Below are 23,272 nucleotides of genomic sequence, written 5' to 3'. Positions count from 1 at the left end.
CCAATAATGATATAAAGGTAAAGAAAATTGAGTAATTTGTCCACATAGCTTGTACGTAAGAGATGCTAAACTACAGCTCAAGCTATTTACTGATGGACTGTTCATCCTAATATAACTATTTTTCCAGGAAAAAAAGCTCTTAGGACCATTATGAGCAAAAAGTTCTTATTATTACACAATTCCAATCTCCAAAAAAAAATGAATCACCTTTAAAATAAAGTTTTATTACCTCAATTCGTGGTTTTTTTGCTTCTGCTAAAACTTCATCTGCAGCTCGTTTAACTGCAAGAAAAAAAGAAGTAAATAAAGGTACAGTTTGAGGATAGGTTTATGAAAGTTCAACGTAAACATGCAACAAGACATACCTTGAGTAGATCTCTGAAGACCTATTTCTAGAGGGGCGCTTCTGTCAATACTTGCCGATGTTGCTGGAGATTTAAAAAGATTTCTGTCAGAAGGTAAATATTTGAATACATACATTGGATTTTATTACAAGTGGAATGCTCAAGATTTATTGTATTTCTTACTTTATACATAGTGATTTCCCCTTAAAAAATTTTTAAAGCAGGTTTGTAAAAGCATTTGATTATAAAAGATTAATCTATATTAGAAAGTCTGTAAGAGGACAAACTATTTTTGACAATTTAGCTTATAAATTGAGATAATCTGACTGAAATCAACTTCAAAGAACATACTCCAGCATCACATGTACATAAAGTGTGCGTACATGGGAGTAAACACACAAATGTGTGCATACAAGGGAACATTTGAGCACAGCTCTGAAGGAGGTAGTAAGAAGTGAGCCATGTGACAACGCAGAGAAACAGAATTTAACAGAGGGAAGAGCAAATGCAAAGGCTCCAAGGTTAGGCAAGCCAAGAGCACCAGCGAGACTGGACTTCTGTGAGCAGAGAAGATTGGCAGGAGACAGGTCACAGAGACGCGGGCCGACGCAGGACCACTGAGGTCAGGGTGAGGAGTGTGAGCCTTATTCTCAGTGTGATGGGTTCAATCGGGATGGCCTTGAGCAGGGGAGGGACACGACCAGGCTTATAGGCTTTTTCAAAAACAGGTCCATCTCTGGGAAGCAGAGGCTACACTGTAGGAAACAGTGAGGGCCCCTAGAGAGCCATGCCGCAGTCTGAAGAGGGAGGATGGAGCGGCGGGGAGACAGCGGTCAAAGCTGCCATACCTCTGAGGGTAAAGAAAGAGGACGTGCTGATGGAATCGATGTGAGATGGGAGAGAAATCTCTGATTTCTTGACCTAAGCAGCTACATGAATGGGACACTGGTTACTGAGGTGGGAGCACTGGGAGAATGGACTTGCTGTTTCAGTTCTGCAGGGAGAAGGGAGGGAGGAATTGGCACTCTGTTTTAGAGACATTCAATTTCAGATGCCTGCTGAATGTCCAAGGGAAGATGCCGACAATGAATCTGTAAATCAGAACCTCAGGAACGCATTAAAAACAAGGAAGCAAGTAAAAAAAATGAGGTGGACAATGAGTAGGAAGAGAACCTCAAGAGTCTGGTGCCCCAAATGCCAAGTGAAGAATAGCTTCCAAAAGGAGTGAGTAGCCAACAGTGTCAAATGCTGTTGAGAGATCAAGTTAGCTGTGAAATAGGAGAGAACCATCAGCAATCCTTAAGTCAGTATTGAACTTGTAAGAGTGATTTCAGCGAGATGGTGAGGAAAGTCACGTTGGAGGAGATCCGAGAACCAGGGAAAAGAGGAAGCAGGATACCACACAACTCTTGCAAAGAATTTTGTAACAAAAAGAAGAAGATAAGTGGAGCAGTAGAGAGAAGGAAGGTGGGGGGGGTTGAAATTTTTAATGAGATATATTACCTTACGTATTCTAAAGGGAATAATGCAGAATGATGCAGGATGCAAGAGAGAAGCAAAAATTTACAAAGGCAGAGTCTCTGACAGTGTGAAAGGAGACGGACTCCATACATGAGGAAGGGGACTGGTCTCAGGAGTAGACAGTGCGTTCACTGTGACAGGAAAGAAGCGAGCACAGGGACATGGCTGTAGGGGAGGTAATTTTTTAGTGGGAATACAGATTCTCTTCCCACTGATTCTTATCTCACAGGGTGAAAAAAAGAAACAATGTCTATTTAAGAGTGAGAACAATTCAAAAATTACTCACATGCTTCACCGTTAAGATATCCAAGTAGATCTTTTCGGTCAGGTCTTCTAACCACAGGAATATTTTCAGTCTAAAGTCAAAATTTTAAATTAGGTATCAAATCAACAATTATAAGAAACCTGGTAAAGACAAACATCATGTAATATCTGAATTTTATTCCAACATTTCTTGATAACAGGTATTTAAAATCATGTTATTAGAAGATAACTACGCTAAAAGAACCTAAAAAAAATCTTGAAAATTTAAGCATATTAATTTTTATTTACTCTATCCTTGAAATTCTAGTAAGATATACAAAAGATGAGCATTAGAAATAAAAGAGTAATCCTATCCCTATTCAAAATACCAACTGTAGTCTTTTATTCCCCTCTTGGTTTACTCTAAGTATTTATTTCTTTATTTTATTCATGATGATTTGCATTTCGGGGTAAATACCTTTCTAGTCCCACTGCTTGCTCATTTCATTCAAGGTTTCCAGGGTGCTTTCTTTTCTCACATCCAAACCAGACGTTCTCAAAATACTGTACTTAAACTCTTTCAAATAAAGTAAATTAGCCACTAAGACTAAATTTTCATAATTAACAGTAAATAGTGTTCCAAGCATGTACACTGGGGAAAAGACAGGCTCTTCAATAAATAATGTTGGGAAAACTAGGCAACTACGTGCAAAAGAATCAAACTGGACCACTTTCTTACACCATATCCAAAAATAAATTCAAAATGGACTGAAGACTTGAATGTAAGAATAAAGAAACAAAGTCCTAGGAGAAAACATAAGCAGTAGTTCTCTGACTTGGGTCTCAGCAATATTTTTTGGATCTGTCTCCTCAGGCAAAGGCAGCAAAATAAAAAAATAAATAAACAGACTACACCAAACTAAAAAGCTTTTGCACAGTGAAGGAAACTATCAACAAAATGAAATGACAATCTACTGAATGGGAGAAGATATTTGCAGAAATATACCTGATAAGGAAGTAATATACAAAATATGTAAAGAACTCACACAGCTCAACATCAAAAAAAGGAAAACACACAGATGGCAAACAGACACATGAAAAGATACCCAACATCACCCATCATCAGGAAGATGCAAATTAAAAACACGAGATGCCACCTCACACCTGTCAGCACGGCTATCATCAAAAAGTAAATAAATAAATGACAAGCATGGATGAGGACGTGGAAAAAACAGAACCCTCATGTATTGCTGGTGGAAATGTAAACTGGTACAGCCACTATGGAAAATTATAGAGGTTCCTCAAAAAATTGAAAAAAGAACTACCGTATGATTCAGATTTATCTGAAGAAAACAAAAACATTAATTTGAAAAGACATCTGCATCTCTATGTTCACAGCAGCATTATTTACAACAGCCAAAATATCAAAGCAATCTAAATGTCCAAGGATGAATGGATAAAGATATGGTGTATATCAAAAATAAAATCTTGCCATTTGGGACAACACGGATGGACCTAGAGGGTATTATGTTAAGTAAGAAAGATGGAGAAAGATAAATACCATATGATTTTGTATATGGAAACTAAAAAACAAAACAAAACAGGAACTAACTCACAGATACACAGAACAAACTGGTAGTTGCCAAAGGGGGGTGGGGTTGGGCAAAATAGGTGAAAGAGATTACGAGGTACAAACTTCCAGCCATAAAATAAGTCAGTCATGGAGATGTAATGAACAGCATACTAAAGAGTCAGCAGTGCCACAGTAACTCTGTGTGGTAACTGACCATTAGCAGACTTACTGTGGTGATCAACTCACAATGTACTTAACTGCTGAATCACTATGTGGTGCACCTGAAACTAATAAAATATTGCATGTTGGATATACTTCAATAAAATTAAAAGGGAAAAATAAAATTATTAAAAAATAGGTATGCATTTTTATAGCATGGAAAAAATTTAGAAGATTATAGAAAAAAATGTTAGTGGCAGTTTTCTCTTTCTACATCACATATTTCTTTCCTTATGCTTAAGTATGTATAAACTTTATAAGCAGGAGGAAAAGATTAAGAAATTAAATCTGGGAAATGTATCTGTTTTGGTAAAATGGGTAATTTTCCTTTAATCTCCTATATTAGCAACTTGTAGAGAAGTAAGCAAAACAAATAAAACCATATACTTTAGGCACCAAGGCATCTTTGGGCCATGAATTCAATGAATCCTGTCATTACCACAATTTTCCATATCACTTTTATACTGTAAACAAACAACAACAGAGTACAGGGAAAACAGGTGGTTACAGGATCATATAGTCACAATTCCTTTGTCACTTTATTAAAGTAACAATGAAAAAGAACCCTTAATATCTTTGGCTAATTAACTTATATTGATTACATTTCACTGAACCAAACATTCTTCACGTACTCTTCAATGAACTATATTTAATCACTTAAAATTACTCTGGTTTTTAAAAGTTAGATTAAATTTCCATTTATGCTTCTGAGTATAAACAAATAAGAGCCCACAGATTTTCTGTGCTTGTTTTTAAAAACTAGTCTATGTGGAATATCATAAACAGGCAAAATTACTGTGTCTAACTATGATACTACGCCTCAGCACTGGGTCACTAATGACTTATGTATACGTTATCACCAGCAGAAAAAGGGATGCGTCTACTCACACTGTAACGGGCAATGAGTCGGGAAAACTTATTTCAGAAATGGTCTGCTCACAGAAAGAGCAAATCACACAAAGGAGTTAGGAGAAAAGTATTTAGGAGTTAGTATTTACAGAACTAGAAAAGTTAGGAGTTAGTATTTACAGAACTACAGAACTGTAGAATTTGGCCCTTTCAAGCCGTCAAATATTTAAGAAAAATAAGAGTTAATATGAAGTGACTAAAGGTCCTAAGGGCCACAGCAACAAATACAACCCTTCCCTAGAGACATAATCTAAGCGTAAACCAAGCATCTGGATCATCTTTATTACCCCAAAATGAATGGATATATCCAACAAGATATTCTAATTAGTGCCTGATTCAGTTTTTAAAGATCTAATGTAAGTTAACATAGCTTTATACAGTAAGATGCTATTTTATCCCACTATTTCCCAAGTCCCAAACACTTTTGCCCTACATATTGTTTTCCAATACATACTTGACACTAAATATGTACTTCTTGTTCAGGAAAGTAATGTTCAAACACTCAGATGCAGAAAGCAGGCATCTTTCAATCATCTGAATACATTCAATAAAGTATGAAAAAAGTTTATTAAATTGATTAAAAATTCATTTAAAAAAGTTGTCTGTTAATCTTGATTCTTTCTGATGTCAAAAAAGTTTTTTTTTTTTTTGAGATTAGAGTGCTGAATACCAGGGTCCTTCCACATGCTCATAAATTTTTTTAAAACATTCTTATACACGGCTTTGAAAAATCTGTTGTTATAAACATTACCCACATCTTACATAAAAAAAATCTATCACAGGTTAAAAAAATCTGCATAAATCACAGTGGTCTAACTTTGACCCTCCAGGAGACTTTCATACAAATCTTTCATTCTTTCGGTCTGAAACCCATGAGGGAAGTTATCCAGGCCAAATGATACCAACTATCAAATCAAAAAGTTTTTAAATGAATTCTACTTACAGCTGCACGTCGGACATAAACTGGATGAGACAGGTGCACATTATTAAGTAGAAATAGGATAGAATCCAATGTGTAGTACTCTCTGGGTTGGCCTTCCTTTCCAGTCCTGAAATAATTAAGACAAGATTTTTACTCACAATTCTAATACAACTCCTTGGGCTTAATTATACGGATTAATTCATCTACACCCAGTTCACTATCCAACAACAAACTTATTAACATGACTAACAAAAACACACACAGAGTATGAAATCTAATAAGTGAAACTGTCATTAAGGCAAAAGGAACACAAAGGTAGACAATGACAAAAAGCAAGAAGTAAAGAGACCACACCATATTCATACCTTGTTAATACAGACTTTTTAGACTATGGCCCCAGTTAGATTCTGGGCTTTGTCAGTAGAGAAAGAAACCTCATCAGTTACAGACTAGAGAGGATTCATGAGAGAAAACAACGAACCTGATGAGAACCTCACAACTACCACTGGTGCTAAACTTACAAGAAATGCATCCTGCCCCTGAGTAAGACACTGCTGAACTACACCCTGACGAACATTCTTAAACACGACAATCAATTTCAGAGGTATGATTCTTACACCACCCCTCAAACTAAACCAATGATGTACACCCAAAATGAATTCTACCTGGATAAAACAAAGTAGTCTACAGGTGCAGGCTCTTTAACGCAAGCACGTAACACTACTTGCTCAGCAAATGTTAATGTCCACTCCCAGCCTATGACACTCCTATTACATTCTCCCCGTCTAGAAATACCAACGCCAAATACCAATTATTATTTGAATTCATCTGAATATGGCCCAATATAATCATCTTGAACCCTGGCCTCTACTTCCACTTTTCTTCTAGATCGATGTATTTCAAACCACACATCACTTACCAATTACTGTCCTATGAAGTTTAACACATAGGTAACAACTTGGTATTTCCTTACAATATAGAAAAGAAAAAAACTGAATCCACTGGTGCAATGATTAATGCTTAATGTCATGTATGTGTACGCACTTACACGTACGTGGAGATTAACACTAAATTAGAATATATTTATTGGTGTGATTCACTGTTGTGAAAGTTTGAAATCTACTATTCCAAGCACCCCCTTTCTCACTCCTGGCTTCACCGAATGGCTGCCAGAACATTTCCTTTCCAGCTCTCATGCCTTTAAGCACAGTTTCCTCATCCTGGAAGCCCTAACCCACCACCACTCCACCCCCAGACTTTCTGTCCATCCTTTAAAGCTTTTCCATTTGCTCGTTCATGTATTCAAGAAAAGCCTGCAGCCTGTCTACGTGCCAAACTCACTTCTATGAAATCTTTCTTAACACACTCAACTAGAAGTGATTGCTCTCAAGAGCTGGAATTCGATTCTTATCAAGTTATGTTTTAGCTCCTCTCCTCTGACTGAGTTAACCTCCTTCCAAGCCACGACTGGGGTCGTAAGAATTATTTTCTAGTTCTCAGAACGGACAGCCCTACACCGTAAGAACTCAACCATCTTTAAAGAAAAAACAATCAGTTAAAAATCCATTGAGCCCCTAGCTCTCGTGAGTGGGGCAGAGGAGGACTCCTAACCTATTCTGGTTTGGGATGCCCCATTCAAACAGATTTTTCCTCAAAGAAACTCCCAAAGAAATTTTTTAATCCAATCAAATGTAATTCTGCCTGTGCAAATTCCTTCTGGAAGGACAAAACCCAGGAAACATGATTTATCCATCAACATTTCATAAAGCTAATTAAGTCATAAGCCCTGGAACCCAGAAAAACAAGAAAACTAAAAGGCAACTAACTAAATTACCCTCGCTTTTCAACAATTTTTCGTAAAGCTCCAGCTCCCATTCAAGCGAACAAAATGCGTATGAAAGTTCTGGCCCAGGGTTCTAACTATCCAATGAAACGCCAATAAGAGAGACATCACTCAAAACATCCCCAACGATTAAACTTCTCTGTAGATGTTTTCCTTAAGGACTTCAATTCAGGAAAACCCACCACCTGGATCAACATTCCAAAACACACTCTATAGAGCACATTTCCCAAAATCGCACTCTATCAATTTCTCACTTAGATCTGCAAAGTTTACTCCATTCCCCTCGGCAACTTTCTCCCCGAGGAAACTCCTACCTTCACCTCTAACACAGACTCTGATTACCCTTCCAAAGTAACCGAATCTCTCCCGTCCTAACTTCTGGTTCCCTTCTCTCTTCCTGAGGGAATCGGGAAAGGAGAAGAAACAGACCAGGAGCTGCAAAGGCCAGCAGACAATCTCGGAAAAACACAGAGAAGAACTGAAGAACAAAAAGAGACGTCTCGGGGCCGGACGGTGTGCTCCTTTATGCACCTATGCACACTGCTAGCACTCGACAGAGACGGGCAAAAGCCAGCTGGAAGAGTCACAACTCCCAAGGCACCTTGCCTTTAGGCTTCCCAAAGACTTGGGGGGACGGACCCCCCAGACAGGGCCCCTCCCGTCCCCTTCTCACCTGCAAGTGCAACTTCTGCTCCCGAGAGAAACTTTCCCCCGGAGCACCCGTTTCTCTCCATCCCCCAGGGAAACGGGGGAGGGGGAGGGGTCAGGAGGGGCCCGGGGCGCCCCGCTCTGCCCTACCGCCCCAGGCCGCGGCCGCGCCGGACTCACCCCCAAACCACATAGTTGGTCTTCACGTTCTTGGGCCAGGAGAACTCGCCGAAGATCACTTCGTCCCCCTTCACCACAATCTCCTTCTTCTGGATGTTGTACTGTCGCAGGACGCTGAGCACGTCCGCCATCTTCGCCCCGCTCGCCGCCGCCGGCCCCGGGCCCCGCCGCCGCCGCCGCGCCCGCCGCCCCCTTCGCCTGTCGCCTCGGCCTCTGCCTCGGCCGCCGCCGCCGCCGCCGCCGCGAACCAACTGCAGCGGCACTGGCAGCCGTCCGCGCCTACGACAGCAGCGGGGGAAGGAGCCACCCGGGCCGCCGAGGACCCCGCGCTGGAAGGAAGGCCCCGCTGCGGGCTGCCCGCCGAGAACGCCTGACTGCGAGCCGCCGGGCCGCTGCCCGCCGCCAGGGGGCGCCGCGCCCGCCCCGGAAAACGCCCCTCCCAGACGCCTGCCCGGCGCGGGGCCGACTCCCGGCCCGAATCTTGCAGCGGGGGAGCGCCGCGCCCACGTACGGCGCACGAACAGGGAGCGGGGTCCGGCGCACGCGCGCGGGGCACGTACCTCACGACCCCCCCCCCCCGCGGCGCGCACGCGGCAGGCGACAGGTGCGCGCGCACCTGCGCGGAGGGTCTAGTCCCTGCATCCGCAGAGCCAGCGCTGGTGCTCCTCAGCCCATCCCGAGCGCGGCCGAAGTCTCGCGGGCCTCTCCTTTAGCCAGGACCGTGCTTGGCAAGAGGCTTGCAGAACCAGGATTACCTTCCCAAGTAGCTCGTACCCGCCTCGCCAGTGGTCTCTAGGTCCAAGTGATTAGGTCCCTTTAGAAGGGAGAGGTTTGGGGGCGCGGGTGGATTTTTCCTTTTTGTTCTGTTTTATTTTTTGGTGGCTTCGCACAGTGGAAAAGACCGGGTCCAGCGGAAATCAATCTCGGGCACTGATGTTCACTAGCTGCCTTTTGACCTTGGCCAAGTTACACACCTCACAGCATTAATTGGTTAATGGAGAAAATGGAGTTAGTGTAAGAAGGTGAAAGAAAGAAGCTCACAAATCATTGGAATGTCTTAAATGTTGGATCTTCCCCCTCAGTTCCTGAGATGATGACTTTTTCCATCCTGGCCCCTTCTCCACCACCCCACCCCACCCCCAACCTCAAAAGGCTACATTTAAATGACTCTGTTCCAAATGACGATGGAAAAGTTAGAGAATGCAAACTCCAACTGTTCAAATTAGAACACTTTCGGATTGCTTGATTTTTTTATTGGTACTTGGAAGACTCAGGAGTGTCCTTGCTGTGCTGGAAACGATAGAAATTCAGCATACTGTGGCCTGTATACCTTAAATCAAACATACCCTGTGGGGCAATTTTTTAAATTCCTTTTACTACAGCAGAAAAGAAAAAAGTCAACTTTGTGATTGACATAACCAAATTCTTTGACTTGCTCTGAAAAGAATCAATTTTATTATGTGCACTTATGAAGAGATATACATATAAAAGCATACAGTTAATTTACTGTACTATCTATAGACATTTTGCAACTGAATTAGAAATTTTGTCTATTCTGTGAATGTGCCCCTTCCTGTGGTATTTTCCTGAACTTCACCCCAAATACTGACTTTATAAAGAATGTAATACTTTTTATTTATCCCCCACACTATCTACTCTATTTATGCTTGTATCAGAGCACCTGGTACTACTTGACTACCCTCATTAGTTTACTTGACTGCCTTCCCCTATAAAAGTAAAGGACAATAGGCCTGTGTCATCCTATCTGAGTATCTAGCACATTATTTGCCACATTATTGGCTCCTTAAAAATGTTAAATTAATAAGTGAATAGATGAGTTCAAGGAAGTCACGGTTTATGGTAGATTAGGAGAGTCAAATACATTCCCCTCAGGAGTTCCTTAATTTTATTTCATACACAAACTGACTATCTTAGTTCATTCAGGCTGCTATAAGAGGCTACTATAGACTAGGTGGCTTATAAACAAATTTATTTCTGGTAGTTCTGGAGGCCAGGAAATCTGAGCTCAGGGCGCCTGCAGACTCAGTGTCTGGTGAGAGCCCGCCTCCTGATTCACTGACCTGGGTCTCCACATGGCATCCTCACATGGTAAAAAGAAGGGAGCTCTCTGGGGTCTTTTTTATAAGGACCCAGTCACCCTCCAAAGGCCTCACTCCTAAAACTATCACCTGGGGGTAGGATTTTAACATATTAATGGCGGGGAGCAGGGGGACACAAGCATTCAGTTTTATAGCAGTGACCAGTCTCTCTTTGGGGATAAAATTTTTTTTTTGAGGGTAATGATTCCTAAACTCATGTAGTAAGATATCTCATTAGTAATTTGTTGCTTAGATGATGAAAAAGACTGAAAATTATAGGCTGAAAATTGTAGATCATTCTGTTTGTAAATCCCTTCCAATTACCCCACTAATGTTGGTTCAGTCATAGTGTCAAAATACAATAAAAGTCAAGATCAGTAGTAGAGCTGAAAAATTAGAAAATTAATTAGAAAAAAAACTGAAAAATTAATCTTCTTTGTCTCAGATAAAAGCTGCCCACTTCTCCAGTCATCAGCTTCTAAAGAATTTCTAGCAATTCTCAGTTCGAAGTCTCCTGATAGGATAAATGCCCAGCAATGGGGAGAACATGGTACATCTTTTTAGTTAGAGACCATGGATCCAAGATCATCACCTAGGGGTTTTACCACTTTGTCCATAGTTACCAGCAACTGATCTGTCCATCAATGCCCAAGGGCAGTTGTATGCTGATGCCTTTTCCAGACAACTAATCACCAGGTTTGAGATCAGAAAGTGTCTGTTTAGGTAGGTGTTTTGGAAATGGAGTTTGAACCTGCTAGTGATAATGCTGGAGGCAACATAAATCTCTTGTAGTAATTATTCATCAATGTACAGGCACACATAAATTTGTTTTTACCTTTACAAATGGGGGTATTCAAAAGTGCGGTCAAAGTAAAAATATGACATCTTTATGAACTGTAAATTTTACACCATGTTCACAAATTTCCTGAAAATATCATATTATCCATCAGGAGCAAGAACCTTGTCTGTATCCTGTGCCTAGAACAGAGGCTGACATAGAGAAGGATGAATGGAATAATACAGTAAAACCCAGAAAACATGTATAATGCAAAATTCACAGGATTTTAACAAAATACACAAGACTTCAATGAAACATCAGGCTTCCTTTGGGTTGTTTTGTGTTATGTAGTTGTGGTAGGTTGAAAACAAGTCCTTCCCCCAAAATACCGAGGTTAAATCTCTGGAACTTGTAAATGTCACCTTTTTTGTAAAACTAAGTCTGCAGGTGTAATTAAGTTAAGGACCTAGAGATAAAATCATCCCAGATTATCCAGGTGGGCCCTAAATCTAATCACAAATGTCCTTATCAGAGAAAGTCTAATCACAGGTGTCTTCATCAGAGAAAATCTAATCACAAGTGTCCCTGTCAGAGGCAAACAGAGGAGAAGGTGATGTGAAGATAGGGGCAGAGATGGAAGGAATGTGGCCACAAGTCAAGGAAGCCAAGGAACACCTGGAGCCACCAGAAGGTAGAAGAAGGAAATGACTTCTCCTTTCTCGTTGCCTCTAAAAGGAACACAGCCCCGTCAGATTTTGGACTTTTGGCCCCTAGAAATATGAGACAATTGATTTCTGTTATTTTAAGTTTGTGGTAATTTGTTCCAACAGCCCTAAGGAAACCAGTACAATAGCTGACCCTTCACAATCACACTCTTTTTAGTTTCTTTGGAGGAAGAATTTTCTAAGGTTCCTCAGATGGCTAAGGTCCACATGTTGGACCCACTATAGAGGACCTCCCTCAAGGCCCATTCATATACAAGATGTCATAATTCACTGATCTTTGTGATTTTCAATCCTAGGGAAGGGAAACACTCGCTCTTTATGTCAAATAAAATGTGGGAGTTTTAACTGACAATTCAATAAAAAGTTGGAAAGAACATTTAAAGGTATGTTGATTCTTTTAATTGACATCATGTTGAGTCATGAAAAAAAAAGATAGAATTCCTAAGGCTGTTTTTACCAGTAGATTCTGGACTTACCTATACGGTCACTGTGTTCAGACCATTCATGTAAATGAACAGCCCACATGCCTCTTCGTGTGCTGTTGTAGACATCACAACTATGATCAAGAAGCATTACTTCTGCAGCTGCCCAAAGAAGTACAAAGAAGTTGAACATATCATGCTGAATTCAGGCATAATGCTTTTGCCTGAAGTACTCTCACTTTGGGATCCCTTTAAAAAATCTGTCCAGTGAATTCTGTACTTAACATAAGCCATCTATATAATGTAATCTATATAAGTTAATTTCGAATTCATGAAGAATGACTGTTTTTGCAACCAGTTTCACCCTTACATGAAGTAATGCAACATGAAACTAGGAACTATCAGAAATAGAAGATCTCATTTTGTAACTTGGTGACATGAATCTTAAATTTAAGTAGTTGAGAAGGATCAAAAAAAGGTGTGGATTGTTCCAGTAATTGTTTAGAATTTTAGACATACCATTTGACTTTGGACCTTAATGCGTAGATTTCAGCAACCTCAGTAAACAAAAATAAAGGCCGGCCCACCTCATTTTATATAGTGACGCACAAAGGGCTATTATTACCATGACTGAGTGACACCGTTCTTTCACTAGCAGCACGTGCCTATTTTCAAAGTCATGGCGAACACCCCGGACTATTTTAAATTTTATTGTTTTCTAATTTCATTTTTATTTTGAAAACACAATGTTCGTTTTCTTTGGAACGAAACGTTCTACATCTGATTTCTTTTTCCTAAACTCTAATATTCCCATGATTTACATGAGTTGTCGATCAGTGGTCTAATTTTGTGATGACACACTGAGGCGCTTACTTCACCAACACAAAGACCTGTCGGGCAGGAAGTTATGATGACGCCACCGTCCTAGGTAAACATCCCTGGCACCCTGATTCCGCTTCGGACAGTCTTTATTCTTAGTCATTTCGTCAGAATGTTGGCCACAACCCCTAGCACTCCTCCACGTGCCTGTGAGCCTGCCTGAGCGTCTCTAGCCCTAAGAAGAACAGGTGCGGGGCCCGCACGATCCCCGGAGGCCCGCAGGTGAGGCACCGCTCGGGACTCGGACGGCTGTTCCCAAGTAGGCGGGACTCGCCGGGACCCTGCGTTCCAGCCGCCTATTGAGAGAGCACCCGGTGGCCCAGCGGATGAAACCGGCGGCGGTGTGGACAGCCCGGAGAGGCGTGGCTGGACGGCGGGGGCGGGGCTGGAGAGCGGCCTGGTTGGGCAGGGCCGGCGGGAGGAGGCGGGGCCAGCGAGCGGGGGTGGGGCCGAAGAGATGGGGCGGGGCCGGTGGGCGGGGGCGGGACCTGGTAGAGGGGGTGGGGCGGGCGAGCTGACTGGCGGGGCAGGTCCGGAGGCCGGAGGCGGGTCCGGCTTTGGTCAGGCTAACAACCTGGCTGGGCGGGGGCGTGGAAGAGCTGGCGGGCGGAGGTGCGTCCGGGGAGCGGAAGCCGGAACGGCGGGGCGAGGGCGGGGCGGACTCTGCCTTGCTGCAGTCGTCCGCGCGTCCGCTCGCTGCGGCACAGCGCCACGACCATGTACTGGCGACGCGCGGCCCTGGCGGGGACGTGGTTCGTCCGGGGCGGGAGCAGCTCGGCCGGCCGGCTCGGCGGTACAGCGGGAGCTTCGGCATCTGGGTAGGGGGCCCAATGGGCAGGACAGGCTGGGCGTGGCGCGAAGGCCTTGCGGGGATCTGGACGGTGGGTGGGGGCGCCTCTTCTCCGCGCGGGTGGGTCCTGGGTCACCTCGAGGGCCCTCTGAGGGCGGGAGGCAGGAAGGATGGGGAAGGAGTGGTGCCCTAAGCGCTCGTGTAGACTTAAGGCTCATGTGACTTTTAGGTCACAGATATCTGAGTTCTGTTCGCTTGGACTTCCCCTCCCCCTCGGTTGCCAGATAAAATAAAAGATGCCCTAATAGATTGGGATTTCAGATAAACAGCGAATAATGGTTTGGTCTGAGTGTATCCCAAATATTGCATGGGACATACTTAGGCTAATTCACTGTCTGAAATTCTAATTTAGCAGAGCGGTCTGCATTTTCATTTGCTAAACCTGGCAACAGTACGGCAGGAAGTGGAAGTGGCGCTTTCTACTAAATGGCCAACCCTTTGAGGATACGGTGGTATCTTATTCTTGTTGACGTCGCCTGTGGCCAGAGCGGGGATGGTGCTTTTCCAGCGCTTCCCGGCCTGGAATACCCGCTGTTCCAGGCCTGCGGTGGGAGACCCACTGCCTAGGCTGATTCCCTTTCCGCCGAGCGGCCGGTCCGGGCTGTCCTGCCAGCTCGCATATCTGTCCGTTCATCTCCCTGTCTGGGAGTCTCTTCTTTCCTGCTTAGTCTGATAATTCCCACCAGTTTTGCAAGACTGCAGGAACTCTAAAGTAATTTTCTGCTAAACTAGAGAACCCCCTCCAAAAGGTGCCAGTCCCTAGAGTAACTATTTGACAGGCCCTTGAGGCTCCTTTGTGTTTCTCCAGTGATGTGTCTCCCTGGGGCATTACATAGTAGGTGCTCCATAAATGTGGCCTGGCCAGTGGGGACTTATCAGTATAGAAGTGAAACGTTTATTGTACATTTACTTCTGTTTGATGTCCCTTTCTTTAACAGGTGGCAACCTTTTTCCAAGCTCAACTAGAATTGGAGAAAAGTGCCTTCCAGAAACTTTCTCTTTAATTTGGAAGACCCTGATATTTCAAAATGCACTTCCCACCTCCTCTCAGTTACCAAGAAAACATTCTCTTACCAAGTTGTACTGGAACTCCTGCTTCTGTAGTATAAGCAGAGTGGTTGCAAATCTCAGAGGGTTTGGGGATGATAATTAAATGCTGGACTGAGATGAAAAGGATTTGTTTTCTTAGTTGATAAAACAAACAGACTGCTGACTTATTCCATCAGAGCTCCTACTTAGATCCAGCCCCTGAAGCTCCTTTTTCTTTTCTGGTTTAGATCCTAGGTACTCAGCTGACTCTTTTCTTAAAGCTGCACCCTCCACTCTCCTCCTTTCTTATTACTAGGTGTGCAGTTGTGGCTCTGTAGAACACATGTTCCTGATCCAAGGATTGTAAAAAGCTATTTAAAGTGGGTTTTTAAAACAATACTAAAGAATAGAATAAATTTTGATTGGTATCTTTGAAAAAAATGAAACTAAACATAAAAAGTGGCCGATTTTTATATTTAACAGCATTTGAATTTTAAGAGCACTCACAATGAATGAATGAAATGTTGATTTGGAGGGAGAGATTTTTTTCTATCAAAACTTGAGTTTTGCAGCATAATCATAAAGAATATTTTTTGAAAGAGTTGAAGGTTCAATTCTTTATCGTACTCTTTTAATCCTTAGCAATTTCCTTTTGAAAACTTTATTATTTCATAATCCTTTTGCTAGATTTATAATTTCACTCTGCAGTTACTTTGCATCATGGTATTTGGTATCGTTCCAACCATCAGTAGGCTCTGGCTGATCAAGAAAGATGTAGTGGATGGGGAACGTTCTAGGGATTTGATGATACTAAACTGGTCAATATTTTCATCCATGTTTTCCCATTGCACTGAATGAATGCCTTTTCAAGGCTCCAGCAGCTCCCAACAGCTCAGTTTAGGGTAATAAATACTGAAATAATGAGTGTCTTCGTAGTCAGGAAATAAAAGTAATAATGTCAGACATTTACTCTGGTCAAGGCACTGTTCTGCTTTCTGAACATCAGTTCCTTTAATTTTCACAAAACACTGAGGTGGAAGTGATTATTGTTCCCATTTTACAGATTGGAAAATTGGAGCTATGCATTGTTGTGGTTGAGATACCTTAGTTTCCTTAAAATCTTTGAATATTTCTTTGTTTCCCAGCATGTTCATGGAGTTTTGGCATATTTTAATAAGAAAATGGAAGCTATGTTTTTTAACTAACAGTCAGGTCATAGGGCCAATCATGAGGATAATCTGATTGAAACTTGGTTTAGAAGTAAGAGTGTGCCAGGTTCTAAGCACGGTAAATGTGGTTTAACAAATAATCACGCTCATTGGGAGGCTGGCTGGTTAGAGAAGCACAAGCCCTTTTGATATCAGTAAACACACTTCACAAACTGATGGTTTGTACTGATAATAAATGCAAATTTTTTCTCTTTCATAACTTTGGATATATATTTGCATATCGAGTTTTCTTCAAATGGATCTCATCTGAAATACTATTATTAATGTTTAATAAACCACCCTGCCTTTTAAAATTCCTTTTAGGATGGGGAACAGCGCATCATCTTCTTTGGGAGATGCGGCAATGGCTCCCGTGACTCAGATCCAAGTGAGTGATGTGGGACATGTAGCTATAAGCTTCTCTGGGGAAACATCATCTTCTTACGTATTTAATATGCTTAATCAGCATCCACACTTGACATAGTCCAGCAACTGAATTACTAAATTGATTATATACTTAAAAATCTGTTCTCAAAATAATGCACGTGACCAAGAAGTTCTAGATCATTTTGTGAGTCAGAATTTATGAGATTTATTCTTTTTTTTTAATTGAAGTATAGTCAGTTTACAATGTGTCAATTTCTGGTGTACAGCATCATGTTTCAGTCATGCATATATATACATATATTTGTTTTCATATTCTTTTTCATTATAGGTTACTACAAGATATTGAATATAGTTCCCTGTGCTGTACAGAAAGAAACTTGTGTATCTATTTATATAGCAGTTAGTATCTGCAAATCGCGGATATCCCTTTCCACCTCCTGAGATTTATTCCTTTTTTTTTTTTTTTTTTGAGTTATAGTCCGTTTACAATGTTGTGTCAACCGAGATTTAGTCTTAACGGCGTCTTCACTCCCTCTTCGTTGGGTCTGTGAGGTTGGCTGCCTTTTCCATCACACCCACCTCAAGTCTACTGTGGATGCCGGTCTCCATGAATGACCTTCTCAGTGTGCTGTGTGTGTTCTGTTGTCTTCCTCCTGCTTTCACTGCAAAGCCCAGTTACTTCTGCCTCAGAAAATTCCTCTCGTTTGTAGGTTTTTCTTCCCTCGCAGCCTACAGGACGTACTTCTCTGTTGCCCACCACCAAACACCACCACCCACATACCACTCCTACCTTTGGCTGCAGAAGTGTTCCCTCGCAGCCATGGGATGTGAGAGTGCTGCTGGGCACTAGAGGGTATTGCCTCTTTTAAAATTAGAGCACAAAACTATGAAACACGCAGCAAGGATGGGGTTGGTAAAAGGTGAAAAGGGAGGTTCGAGAAATTTGGACACGGTCATCTTGAGTTTCAGCTCACTTTGGAACCTCTTCATCGGTGTTTGTACTGCGTACCTACCACAGGGTGCTCATCTCTCTCTAAAATAGGGTCTCGGGGTGTCTGTCACTTGGGGCAACACAGTGAGGAGAGAGCCCCGGCCTTGGTGTCGGGACAGGTTGGATGGAATCCCGGTATTGTGTACTTCTTAACCTCAGTTTTCTCCCCTGTAAAATAGATTCATTAGTACATCACAGGTGTGTCTGGCTCTCCCTGAGAGAGAATTCTGTGCTAATTATTAATGAGTGAGCAGAAGAGAAAGCGTAACAAATAGACCAACTTACAGACAGCTGCCACTGCCTTAGCGCCCTTTTCATACTCAAGAGCAGGTATAACTTTATCTAGGTGCTCGACTTGCTGATTTTTGAATCAGTCACTTTGCCTGGGTGGTCAGCTTACTGATTTTTGGCCTTCATCTTGAAGGTGCTGCTTATGACCCACATAAGACAACCGAGGCAGGTACCCGGTTGCCGGACCTATCCATTCAGAATCTCTTGAAGAACCTGGACTTTGATATATTTAGGAACACAGGACAAAACAAGTTTCACAGGTGACATAGATGCATAACCAAGCCTCATCGTCTTTGTGATAAAGGCCTGGAGGGTTGTTTCCAAACCAGGCTGATGTCATTAGAATCATCCGGGAAGGTTTTTCAAAACTAGTTTCTGACCTCTGCCTCAAACCTGCTGAACCAGCATTTCTGGAAGTAGCTTTTCCAGGAACAGACTATAATAATACCTTAGCAAAACAGTAATGACATTTTTTTTTTGCTATAAAAATACTCGGAAAGGAATGGAAGTAGAGGGGTAGGCTGTTACTTATACCTGGATCAGTGAAGGCCTTACATTTTAAAGAGAAACCATTCATCAGTTCTCGCCCCTGAAAGTTAAGGAAGTCATTTTGTAATGTATAAAAATAGCAGATCACTGTGCTGTATGCCTACTAATATAATAGTGTAAGTCAGTTATATTCAATTTTTTTTTAAAAAAGCAAAGGTTAAGGTGGTAAAAAAAAATAATAAATTAAGAAAGGAAGAAAGTTAAGAAAGGTAAGGAGTTAACTCCTAAACACCCTACTGAATGTTCGAGAAGCAGTATAACAGAGATCAAATACCTGGGCTGTAGGATCCGACTTGCCTGGGTTCAAGTCCCAGCTCTCCCACTTACCAGCTGGAGACCATGAGTTATTTTCACTCCTCTGTGCCTCACTTTCCTCATCTGTAAGAAGGAGCTGATGAAAGGACCTATGTCAGGACCGGGGTGAGGTTTCAGTGAGCTAGTGGTGGTGACGTGGAGAGTTGTGTCTACACACAGAAGTGCTGGCCGTGTGTGAACTGGCTGTGATTACTGGTGTCCTTACTCAGTGCCAGCACTTTCCATCTGTGCCATCCTTTTTTCCTAACCATGTTCCTTTGAAATAAATAATACTGTCCTCCATCCATGGGGGAGAGAAAATAGACAATGGAGACTGGGTTGGAGCCCTGAATTGTGAGACTCCAAAATACGTACCCTCTCAACTGTATTGTGATTTCTTTCCAAAAGGTAATGCCTAAAGTTAAAATGATTTTTGTTGTTGTTGTTTTTCTGGTTTGTTTTACTTCAGGAAACCATTTCTGATAACTGTGTGGTGATTTTCTCGAAAACATCGTGTTCTTACTGTACCATGGCAAAGAAACTTTTCCATGACATGAATGTTCACTACAAAGTGGTGGAGCTGGACATGCTTGAATACGGAAGCCAGTTTCAGGATGCTCTGTACAGAATGACCGGGGAAAGAACGGTGAGTGATGGGCTGTGGTAAGCGGGGTCTCTCAGGCCTGTGCCCTCGTGTTAGGAGTGAGCCAGATGTGCTCTGAGAATCTAGATCCAGGAATAGGTTCATTTCATAGACTAGGGAACAGCAGTGTCCACTCGGTTTATATTTACCCTTGCCGTGTGTGTGTGTGTGTGTGTGTGTGTGTGTGTGTGTATGTGGTGGGTGGGGTCATGGTGTTGTCACAGTGAGTAGTGGTTGTCTATGAATCTTTGAACTTTAAGGTCTTCCTGGAACTTTCTTGAGATGACAGTATCCTTCCTCCCTTGAACAGTGCAGACCAGAGGTTAGCCTTTGTTTTCTGTGTTAACAGGCACGGTTTCGTGCTCCACGTTTTTAGATTCTTGAAACGTGTAGATTTTCCCATAATATACATTATCGGGAAAATAGACAACGTTGCCATTTCCCTCGTTTGTCTGTGCGTGGGAGGAGTTTACAGTGTCCTCGCCCCCTTTAGTAAACAGCAGTAAGAAACAACCACTATTAATAACTGGCGATTGCTGTATTTTACCTTTCATATGCCGCAGAGGTTTGGAGGAAGGGCTTGAGAGTCACATTGTCCTGGATTTACATCCCAGCTCTGTCATTTACTCTGTGACCTCACGCAAGTTCCTGTGCCTCGTTTTCCCACAAAATAAGGCTGAAAATTGTATTTACCTTAAGGGTTGTAAAGTTTAAATAGGTAATTAGTCAAAGATCTTAGTGTGGCACTTGGCCCATAAAAGTACCCACAGTGTAAGCTGCTGTTAGTATCCTGTGAGTGGTGTTTAACTTCTGTCACTCGGGTGACGTCTAATCTTTTGTTTATCCGACAGGTGCCAAGAATATTTGTCAATGGAACTTTTATTGGAGGGGCAACTGACACCCACAGGCTTCACAAAGAAGGAAAATTGCTTCCGCTAGTTCACCAGTGTTATTTAAAAAAAAAGAAGAGGGAAGAATTTTAGTGATGGAGGTGCCCCTAACTTTGCTTGTGAACTCTCAGCTATTTAAAGTGATAACGCCTTTTAAATACTCGAGGGTGTTTCACGTATACGGATTATCTTCATGAAAAAGCGGGAAAAATAACAAACAATAAATCATTGTGGAAATTTCATCTTCCTGCTTGCCACTTCTTCAGCAAAAAGGGATGGCATTTAAAACTGAAAGAGTGGAGCTGTATCAAAAGATCGGGAAATTTGAAACTTTATGCTGTACACCAGAAATGGACACATTGTAAACTGACTATATACAATTAAAAAAAAAAAAAGATCAGGAAAGGATGTATTTTATTAGGAATGTCTGTATGAATTTTTCAGCCAAGAGCTAGAAGGTAAGCATTTGGGATTCTTTATTCTGTGTAGTATTTAGAAGGTGTTAACGCCTTGCCTCTTAAGAGCTTTTAGTGGTGAGCTCTGGTGTGTGAGTTCTCTTTGAAGTGTAAGGCTCTGATACAGTTGTGAACTTGGTGGGGATATCCTTGTACTATATTGTGATGAGCCGTCACACTTGTGCCTCTAGAGTAAGAGAAGTAAATTAAATTTGTGGGCTGGAGTGAAATTGGTTTCAGAGAAATCAGATTATTCATTTAATGATTTAGTAGAGAACAAAACTGTACCTCTGGGCGAAAATTAAAAGGAGGAAGATTTCAGCATTGTGAGGATGAACTTCTGAAACAGTCCAGAACCATGCTTGAGTGTGACGTGGAGAGTTCTGCTTTTCCTATCAACAAGAATTTAAGTGCCTAAGGAGCTTTTTTCTGGCTGAGTCCACAGAGTCACATGGGGCAGATGCTGGGAAGTGAAAACTCTTACTTGGAGGTGGGAGGAAAATGGATTTTAAGAGAAGTGGCGTGCTTCTGCTTTCTGGTCAAGATGGACCAGGGAATCTGGGGTAGACCTGCGGAAGACAGCTGGTGGCTTATTTTTTTGCCATTTGCCATCAATTATGTTTCCTAAATATTCTATTAAATTGTCATTAGACCTTGATAAAGCAAGAATTTGGACTATTTCATTCTGATGAGATAATTTAAACACTGAAATGGAACAGAGCTGGTATCATTCCTTTAGGCCTTTAATTTGCATCATGTCATGAGAAATTCTTACGTATTTGCTATGTTGTAAACTATATTAGAGAGTAGAGGAAATCTGTTACTTTATGGGATCGTGTGATTTATATTAAGAAATACGTATTTGATCTTCATACCATTCCTGGCACGCAGCTGAAACCTCTGGAATTTCCTGTGAGAACAGCTGGTAAAGTCTCCTTTGTTATGTTAATAAGTCTACTTTCAGAAAGCCCCTTACGATAGGGACTGGTTGCCAGGGGAACCAGCCTTGTCATTAGAGGGTTGGAAATTTCAGCCCGATCCCCAACCTGTGGGGTGGGGTGAAGGGCTGGAGATTGAGTTGGGTCACCCATGGCCAGTAATTTAATCAATAATGCCTATGTAGTGAAACCTCTGTAACAATCCAAAGGAACGGGTTTGTGAAGCTTCTTGGTTGTGAACGCTAGATTCGGGGAGAATGACGTGCCCAGAGAGGGCACAGAAGCCCTCTGCCCTTTCTCCATACCTTGCTCTGCATCTCTCACAACAGGCTGTTCTTTGAGTTACATCCTTTTATAACAAACAGGTAATCTAGAAGGTAAAGTGTTTCTGAGTTCTGGGAGCTGCTCTTGCAAATTAATCAAACCCAAGGAGGAGGTTGTTGGAATCAGAAGCACAGGTGACAACCTGGACTTGAGAGTGGCATTAAAAATGACACTGGAGGGGGCAGTCGTGGGACTGAGCAGCTGCCCTGCTGACAGGCCAATCCTGGGTGACCAAGAGCTTTATTTTAACCGGTTACACAGGGATTTGTTACAAAGCTTGGGGTTAACGAAGAGCTTTGGATGGGGGACCATAACAAATCCTCAGTGGAAGAAGTCCTAATTGGTACTTAACATTGAGTATACATATTAGATCAAGACAGGGAAGTGTTCAAATCGTTAATCACACTAAGTGTATCAGAAGGTAGGTGAACCCTCTTGGAACTGGAAAGTTCCCTTTTATAAAATACCCATAATGCCATCCTCTTTTAGTATTTATTTTGAGAAATGGAAATAGTGTAAATCACACAGCATGGTGCCTAGTATTGAGAGCAGAGTGTGTGATGGCCATTATAGTAACACTGGCTCAGAAATATGTTTGGGTTTCTTGCGGACCCATCAGGGTTTTCCAAGATCCTAGCTAAGATTTTAGGGGAATTTACATTTCTTCTCTCTTCCTGTAGTCTTAGCTCAAGCTGCTATAATGAATTTCCAAACTGGAAGGTTTAGACATTTGTTTTTTATGTTTCTGGAGGCTGGAAAGTCCAAGGTCAAGGAGCTAATTTGGTTCTTGGTGAAGGCCTCCTTCCTGGTTGGCAGATGGCCACCTCCTTGCTGTGTCTTACACTGCAGAGGGTGGGGAGAACGTGCGCTCTCACCTCTCTTACTACTGTACAGGCACTAATTCATCATGAGGCCTCCACCCTCAAGACCTCATCACCTCCCAAAGGCCCCAACGTCAAATGCCATCACACTGGGGACTGGGTTTTCAACATATAAATTTGGGGGAAACACATTCAGCCCCTAACACAATTACAACCGGATAAAAGTCTAGTTGAAATCCAAGGCAAAATTAGGTATTGGTGCTCTCAGCAGCTCTGCTTTCTTTCCAGAACCTCAGG

General features: G+C 42.1%; 2 protein-coding genes across 4 annotated transcripts in view; one reads left to right on the top strand and one right to left on the bottom strand.

Moving 5' to 3' along the window:
- Positions 1-8,741, bottom strand: part of CDC73 (cell division cycle 73) — an 80,552-nt gene extending 71,811 nt beyond the window's left edge. Inside the window, exons 1-5 of the mRNA XM_032466787.1 lie at positions 8,403-8,741; positions 5,753-5,858; positions 2,152-2,221; positions 366-428; positions 230-282 (exon numbers count right to left, since the gene is read on the bottom strand). Of these exons, the coding sequence (XP_032322678.1) occupies positions 230-282; positions 366-428; positions 2,152-2,221; positions 5,753-5,858; positions 8,403-8,533 (423 nt within the window). The 5' untranslated portion in view covers positions 8,534-8,741. The remainder of the gene's footprint in view (positions 1-229; positions 283-365; positions 429-2,151; positions 2,222-5,752; positions 5,859-8,402) is intronic.
- A 4,664-nt stretch (positions 8,742-13,405) lies between these two features.
- On the top strand, positions 13,406-21,558 carry GLRX2 (glutaredoxin 2). Of its 3 annotated transcripts, none has more exons than XM_006186110.3 (4): positions 13,406-13,527; positions 16,717-16,780; positions 19,374-19,550; positions 20,399-21,558. In XM_006186110.3, exons 2-4 carry the CDS (start codon positions 16,718-16,720, stop codon positions 20,528-20,530), a joined length of 372 nt encoding a protein of 123 aa, XP_006186172.1. In that variant the 5' UTR covers positions 13,406-13,527; position 16,717; the 3' UTR covers positions 20,531-21,558. The 3 variants fall into 3 exon arrangements, with proteins under 3 accessions (XP_006186172.1, XP_032322676.1, XP_032322677.1); XM_032466785.1 differs by lacking the exon at positions 13,406-13,527 and adding an exon at positions 13,921-14,123; XM_032466786.1 differs by lacking the exon at positions 13,406-13,527 and adding an exon at positions 14,132-14,186.
- Positions 21,559-23,272: the final 1,714 nt, after the last annotated feature.

The sequence above is a fragment of the Camelus ferus genome, chromosome 23 (genome assembly GCF_009834535.1).
Source record: "Camelus ferus isolate YT-003-E chromosome 23, BCGSAC_Cfer_1.0, whole genome shotgun sequence".
Lineage (NCBI taxonomy): Eukaryota > Metazoa > Chordata > Mammalia > Artiodactyla > Camelidae > Camelus > Camelus ferus.
The sequence above is the reverse complement of the archived record's forward strand: the minus strand, read 5'-3'. Positions and strand labels throughout refer to the sequence as shown.

Coding starts and splice junctions, on each gene's coding strand:
- GLRX2 (XM_032466785.1), top strand. CDS start 14,023: ATGTACTGGCGACGCGCGGCCCTGGCGGGGACGTGGTTCGTCCGGGGC. Junction 14,124..16,716: donor GCGGGAGCTTCGGCATCTGG/GTAGGGGGCCCA, acceptor AATTCCTTTTAG/GATGGGGAACAGCGCATCAT. Junction 16,781..19,373: donor CTCCCGTGACTCAGATCCAA/GTGAGTGATGTG, acceptor GTTTTACTTCAG/GAAACCATTTCTGATAACTG.